Source organism: Mandrillus leucophaeus, unplaced genomic scaffold (genome assembly GCF_000951045.1).
Source record: "Mandrillus leucophaeus isolate KB7577 unplaced genomic scaffold, Mleu.le_1.0 Scaffold391, whole genome shotgun sequence".
Classification (NCBI taxonomy): Eukaryota; Metazoa; Chordata; class Mammalia; order Primates; family Cercopithecidae; genus Mandrillus; species Mandrillus leucophaeus.
Genome location: NW_012104154.1, coordinates 1,638,579 through 1,645,997, shown reverse-complemented (window position 1 = coordinate 1,645,997; position 7,419 = coordinate 1,638,579). Strand labels below are relative to the sequence as shown.

At 49.8% G+C, this 7,419-nt stretch overlaps 1 protein-coding gene across 1 annotated transcript in view; it reads left to right on the top strand.

The window, feature by feature from the left end:
- ROR2 (receptor tyrosine kinase-like orphan receptor 2) overlaps positions 1 to 7,419 on the top strand; it is a 247,381-nt gene that overhangs the window by 223,010 nt on the left and 16,952 nt on the right. Inside the window, exons 7-8 of the mRNA XM_011991206.1 lie at positions 3,184 to 3,311; positions 7,256 to 7,419. Of these exons, the coding sequence (XP_011846596.1) occupies positions 3,184 to 3,311; positions 7,256 to 7,419 (292 nt within the window). The remainder of the gene's footprint in view (positions 1 to 3,183; positions 3,312 to 7,255) is intronic.

Genomic DNA, 7,419 nt, shown 5'->3' with positions numbered 1-7,419 from the left:
CGATCTCCTGGCCTCGTGATCCGCCTGCTTCAGCTTCCCAAAGTGCTGGGATTATAGGCGTGAGCCACCACACCCAGCCTAGATATTGTCTATTCAGATTGAAAGCCCACGTCAGTGAGAGATGTGTAAGCGGGGTGTGATGGCGGGAGACTCCCCACCCCCTTGTCATCTTCCTTACACCCCCTTGCTCTCTCGGTCCTGTGGGCACCTGACCAGCGGCCGGGGAGAAGCCTGCAACAGGGGGAACAACCTTCTCTTCCTTGACTCTTGCAAGGTAGGAAAGAAATTGCTCACATTGGTGGCGTCATCCCAAGAGACTGAGCTGAATCTCATAGCTTAGGCATAGCTGACATTAATCCGATCAGGCAGGTCTTAATGATTTTTCCAGCAAGAGTGGACAAGCACCCGGAGCCCGCCTCCAGACAGGGACATGTCCAGCACATACCCAGGCAGAGGGGACTTCCATTTATGTTGGTATTGTGGCCAGCGTCTAATCAGCAGTTAATGTCAGCTCAAAATGAATGAAAGCGAGACAGGCAGGCGCTCATTGTTAACAATGTGCTGCCCATTTAAACTACCTTTAAGGAACCCGTAACCCAAGGAAGCAATGGCTGGTGAGCTGGAGTTAACACCAAAATCTCCTTCTTTGAATTATTATTATTATTTTGAGACAGAGTCTCACTCTGTCACCTAGGCTGGACTACAGTGGTGCGATCTTGGCTCACTGCAAGCTCTGCCTGCCGGGTTCACGCTATTATCCTGCCTCAGCCTCCCAAGTGGCTGGGACTACAGGCACCCACCACCATGCCTGGCTAATTTTTTGTATTTTTAGTAGAGATGGGGTTTCACCGTGTTAGCTAGGATGGTCTTGATCTCCTGACCTCGTGATCCACACGCCTCGGCCTCCCAAAGTGCTGGGATTACAGGTGTGAGCCACTGCGTCCAGCCCCTTCTTTGATTTATTTATGGCTCCAGGTTCTGTTCTTTGAGAAAAGGGTTTTCTGCAGAAGCTTGAGAAGGTCTCTGCTATTGCAGGTGTTCAGCCTCTGCCTTAGCAAGAGAGTTCAGATAGGAATTTTAAGTCCATTTGGTTAAATTGAACACAGTCTTTTTTTTTTTTTCTTTTTTCTTTTTTTAAGTTTAAAGACAGGGTCTTGCTCTGTCACCCAGGCTGGAGTCCAGTAGTTCGATCTCAGCTCACTGCTGCCTCTGTCTCCCAACTCAAGTGATCCTCCCACTTCAGCCTCCTGAGTAGCTGAGACTATAGGCACGTGCCACCCTGCCCAGCTAATTTTGGTATATTTTGTAGAAACGGGGTTTCACCATGTTGCCCAGGCTGGTCTCGATCTCCTGGGCTCAAGTGATTCACCAGCCTTGGCCTCCAAAATTGCTGGGATTACAGACATGAACCACTGTGCCTGGCCTTAAATGGAACAGAATTCAGATTTCATTTGGGGATGGTCTACTGTAAATGGATGTGGGGTGGGAAGCCTAGTGCTCTCAGGCTTGTGGGGTAGGCTCCAGATTTGCTGGAAAAGAAGCTACTGAACTACAGGCCTGACATGCTCATGCAAGGCTTGTCCTAGCATCTTCAGTCCCCTCTTCCGCCAGCAGTCGCAGCCCCCTGATGTGTCTGCTGTGGCTCACTGGCGTCACTGGACCTCTGGAGGGTCCTGAGCACCACTTTAAAATCCTCCAGGATACTTATCATGATGGCTTTCATTGGCTGAAGCCAGACCAACAGTTTCTGCAGAAAATAATTTACCACAAACTCCAACCTGGGGACCTGGAAAAGGATTACGCCCTCTTCCCATCCATGCAGGCTGTCCCCGTGGGGACCGGGAGGAGCAGGAGGGAGAACAGCCTGCCCGTGCCTTTCCCTCTTCTGACCTCCTGTGCCTGTGACACGTGGTCTGTGCTGTCCATGCAGCAGGGCCAGGTCACACTTCTGTGTATAGTGGGCATGCATGTATGTCATTCTGTGAGTTCTTTGAGGCTTGGACTTCTTGGAGTCCCTCCCATCACCTTGGAACATAGTAGAACATTTGTGTATTGCTTTTCTCCTTTTCAAATATTTCTGCTGTTCACCCTCTGGATTGTCATCGTTATCATAAAAGCCTTACTTGCAAACAAGGGAAGTTTGCAGGGGCATTGCCATAATGTCTCTGATGTATTAAGTAGTTCAAGGGTAAGGTGAAACATGTACTGATGTTCTGGGTGTGTGCACGTATACACAAACACGTACCCATCCCTGTGTACGCTTCACCTCAAGAACCATCTTCACGCTTAATCAGTCCTCCTCTTTTTGTTCCATACTCCCTTAAAGATGTGGAATTTTTTGAAATTAATAGTCATTTTTTAGAACAGTTTTAGGTTTACAGAAAAATTGAACAGAAAATCCAGTCTTCCCATCCTCCTTCTCGTAGTTTCCCTTATTTTAATGTCTTGCATTCATGTGATACGTTTATTGCCGCTGAGCCGATATTGATACATTATTATTAACTAAACTCAGTAGTTTACATTAGGGCTTGTTCTTTGTGTTTTACCTTCTATGGGTTTTGCCCAGTGTATAGTGTCGTGCGCTCACCATTACAGTATCATACAGAATAGTTTCACTGTCCTAAAACCCCAGTGTGCCTCCTGGAATCCCTCCCTCCCTCATAACCCGTGGCATCCACTGGTCTTTCTCCATAATCAGTCTCTGTAGTTTTGCTGTCCATGGTTTTGCATTTTCTAGAATGTCATATGGTTGGAATCATACAGTATGTAGCCTTCAGATTGGTTCATTTCACCCAGTAATACGCATTTAAGTTTCCTCTCTGTCTTTTTGTGGCTTGATAACTCGGTTTTTTTTTAGCACTAAATAATACTCCAATGTCTGGATGTACCACAGTTTGTTTATCCATTCACCTACGGAAGGACATCTTGTTGCTTCCAAGTTTTGACAATTATGAATAAAGCTGCCGTAAACATCTATGTACAGGTTTTTGTGTGGACTTAACGTTTTTTACTTATTTGGATAAATACCAAGTAACCAAATTGCTGGATCTTTTTACTTCTTTGGATAAATACCAATACCAAGTAACAAAATTGCTGGATTACAAGATGCTGGATCATAAAAGAAGTCATTGGCAGGAGCTGGCACCTCCCAGAGCTCTAACAGACTTTGTGTGTTTTTACTAGGGACGATTACCATGAGGATGGGTTCTGCCAGCCTTACCGGGGAATTGCCTGTGCGCGCTTCATTGGCAACCGGACCATTTATGTGGACTCGCTCCAGATGCAGGGGGAAATTGAAAACCGAATCACAGGTGGGAGCTGCAGACCTTTCTCACAGGATGATAAGCACACGCACAGCCACCTGTCGCACAGACGGTGGCCACTGTGTTTCATCAGTTAATGGCATGGACATTGGGTCCCTCTTCCATCTCATCTGTAGTAGAAAACCAGAGATCTTTTTTAGACGTAGTTGCAATTGCTAACATGATTTGCCCTAAAAATGTTCCTGGCCTGTATGTTTAAATTAGCAAGTGTGGGTTGCTTGGAATATACTTCTGCACTTTTAACTCAGCCAGACTGTGTGGGTCCAAAGCACTGTCCTTACTGCATCGCCAGGGCCTCCCGCCCCGGGCCCGCCACACTGGCGCAGGCAGCCTCAGCGCCCCCACACTAACTCTGCTTGACTTCTCATTCTGCACTTCTTGACTCTTCTATCCTCTCTGAGCCACATTTGGTCCAAAGGCACCCAGGCCTGATTGCAGTGGTCTGGGGGAAAGAGTCGCGGGTCATCAGTGGTAGGGATACTGCAGTGAACACATATTTTGTCAGTCCTGGGTTTCCAGAGAACAAAGCCAAGTCTTTGAGTACCTGGTTCAGGGTCTGAGAAAGTGGCAGGTCATTTAGGTCTCTTCCTTGGTCTCTTTAAGAGACTTTGGAAGAGCTCATCCTTGGTCTCTTTAAGACTTAACTTCTCTGATAGGCTGTCCCAGTTCGAAGCATACAACTCATTGGTGGGGTCCGGGGTCCTTCTTAGGGGAAAGGCCTTGGAAAGCAAGAAAATGAATTAGACAGAAGTCCTACAGAGCCCTCCTCCTGCTGTCCCTGCTCTCCCCACAAACACATACACGTTTTCTCTCCAGACCCCATAAGGAGCAAGAAACATCCTGTGCAGACGGCAGGTGCCCCAGCACCTCAGTTTAGTTGGATCCTCCCCATGGGAGCGGGAGGCTCTGCTGCAGGTTAGAATCAGTGGGTGATCTCTGATGCCTGTGCTCCCAGGAGAGGGGGATGGGGCAAAGGGGATACAGGGCACTGACCTGGTAAGGGGTGACAATGAGGATACAAGGCAAAAAGTCACCTCATGTCACTGACAAGCCCTTCTAAGTTCAGGTCACCCTCAGACTAGAGAGCCGAAGGTCACATTCACGGTCACAGAAGAGACTGTCTGGTCCATGCTGGTACAGAGACCTCTGAGGACAGGGCCAGGGGGTCCTGTGCAAAGTGAAAGAGCCATCATGAGACAGAGAGGAACCTGGAGGTGCCATCCTGTTCCAGCGGGAGGTGGTTTTGAAAATACAGCTACCTCTCACTGCAAAAGCTTTCTTTGCCATTAAAGTAGGACTTCTCAAAGGATTTTACCGAAATACACAGTGGGAAATAGAGAGTGTACTTTATACCATGACTTAGTATACACATACGTGTATTTCACACAACTGCCATAGGTTATAGGGAATAACTTTCACCCTTCCTAAAAGTGGTGCACTTGGATTTTTCTCTTCGATTTTATTTCATTAAAGAAAAAGGTGGCCGAGTGTGGTGGCTCATGCCTGTAATCCTAGCACTTTGGGAGGACTGAGTGCTAGGGAGGCTGAGGCGGGCAAATCACGAGGTCAAGAGTTCAAGACCAGCCTGACCAACATGGTGTAACCCCCGTCTCTACTAAAAGTACAAAAAATTAGCTCGGCATGGTGGCGGGTGCCTGTAATCCCAGCTACTCGCGAGGCTGAGGCAGAAAAATCACTTGAACCCAGGAGGTGGAAGTTGCAGTGAGCCCAGATCGCACCACTGCACTCCAGCCCCAGCAACAGAACGAGACTATCTCAAAAAAAAAAAAAGCCCTTAGTAGGAACCATGTGCACTCTGACATCCTCTAGTCCGTTCTTATCGTCTTTTAAAATGCTAGCCGCACACTCCAGAATTAATTAGACACCCCACTAATTGGCAAGCACTGATCCAGGGCACACGATTGTCCCTCAGTTGTCTCTTCAGGAGTTGTTTAAGGAACCAGCTTGCATCCAAGCAGCCTGGTTTTATAGCAGCTTTTAGAGAAGAGTGTAGAATGAGGATTTTCTAGGTCGGTGGCTTTTGGAAAACAATAAATTTGAAGTTGCCCTCAACAGACTTGTGGTTTTGAAATAAGCATAGTAATGACTGTTGTGTGCAGTGTTCTGTTGGAAAGCGTTGTGTGACATTCAGGGTGTGGACAGATAACAGGATGTGAGTTGTTGGATCTCTTTGGTGCCTGGAATTGCACTTTCAGAAAGAAGCAGTACATTCTCAGGGTGAGGAGAAGGAGAAAGGAGGAATTGCTATAAAGATGAGCGGAGACATCGCATCAGTGGATTAGCCCAAGACAAGTGACAGCTTTGGCGTTCTTAGGCAGTCTTTCCCTGTCCGGAGGTCAAGGCCTACCTGCATTTTTGACAGCCTTCCATATAATCCCAAATCCGTAATGATGGGATTGAACCAGACTGAAGCCTCAGTTCTTCCTCCAAATCCAAGACATCCTGTATTGTAACCGCTTACCCTCTCTGTTCCTCCATTTAAATATCGGCCACAGGAACCCGGAGGAGGGGAGGTGATGTGACGAGCACAGCAGTGCCCGCACACCGTCAGGACAGTGCGGCTGCTCTCGCCCACTGACACCACCTGTTACCCGACCCCTGGGCCCGTTCATGCCGAGGGCCACGTTATAGGCTCTGTGTGCACTCTCATGTCCCAGTGTGGGGTGTCAAATCACCCTTCAGGTACAGAAACAGGCCCGGAAAGGCGTGAGTGATACCACAAAGTGATCACGCACCAGGCTATTCCCACACAGCTGCCCCTCCTGTTCCTGGTTGGGTTCCCAGGGAATGACTGACAGCGGCACTGCCACCTGCTGGCCAAACCTGGCACAGCACGTACACGCTTTCCTTGCCTGGAGGTCAATTGAGGCCGGCATTCTGGACAGCCCTCTGTATAATCACCAAATAATTGCCAAATCTGTAATGATGGGATTGAACTGCATTCATGGGTGGAGCTATGGCTCCTCAGGGACTAAATGCCAGCTTCTGGGTTTTTTCCTACGCTGGAGGACACAGTCTCAGCTGGGCGTGCAGGCAAAGGGGCCTGTCTGCCTCCAGTGTCCCCAAGCTCAATTGTTGTAAACCAGCATTTCACAGGTGAAAGTGGGGTAGTGAGCCCAGGGCAGGCCGATGCAGTCCTTAGAGTCCTGCCTTGGCCAGCTTCTTCGCCCCTACCAGTGTCCGGCCATGCCCCCAGGTGCAGCAGATGTCCCCCCCAATGCCCACACTTTGTTCCCGAACTCACCCCATAGTCTCACCGCCACACTGCATCCTCTGACATCTTGCCCTTAAAAAATAAACTTCCCTACCAAAGGGGGCTCTGGATCTTGGGGTTTCTCTGCTCCCCCTTATCACAGAACCTTCCAGAATTTTAAGGCGGCCCTCCTTCCACTTTGCTGCTGTCACCCTCTTGACTTTCCACATTTTACCAGCTGCCTGCCTCCTCCAGCTGCAGTTCACAGTGCTGAGCTGACTCCCTCTTCTGGGACATTGGGAAGCCCGGGGCTGGGTACTGCACCTCTTGGCCTCTCCACACATAGCGGATCCTTAGGATCTGCTTTTGCATCTGAAGTCTGAACCCTCCTGTCCTGGAAGAAGCACCTAGTGGAGTGAGCTAGAGGGCCGAGTTTTCCTTCTTTCTCGTTCTGCTTCTGATGTTTCTAAGTGAGGCCTGGGACCAGGGGCTTTTCTGTGTCTGCTGCAAATCAGAGCAGGTGATGGGCAGGCTGGCCTGCTGGTAGGGAGCCTCTCCAGGGTGGTGTGCGGGGCTCAGGGTTGGGGAGTCTGGGGCGGGGCGGGGTATCAGGGGGCCGAGTGGGCAATCTGGGATGCGGGGCTGGGGGTGGGGACTGGATGAATGTCAGGGGCGCGAGGTGGCTCTACCGCTAACGCGAGTCTCGCGGGCTCTGCAGCGGCCTTCACCATGATCGGCACCTCTACGCACCTGTCGGACCAGTGCTCGCAGTTCGCCATCCCATCCTTCTGCCACTTCGTGTTCCCTCTGTGCGACGCGCGCTCCCGGGCACCCAAGCCGCGTGAGCTGTGCCGCGACGAGTGCGAGGTGCTGGAGAGCGAC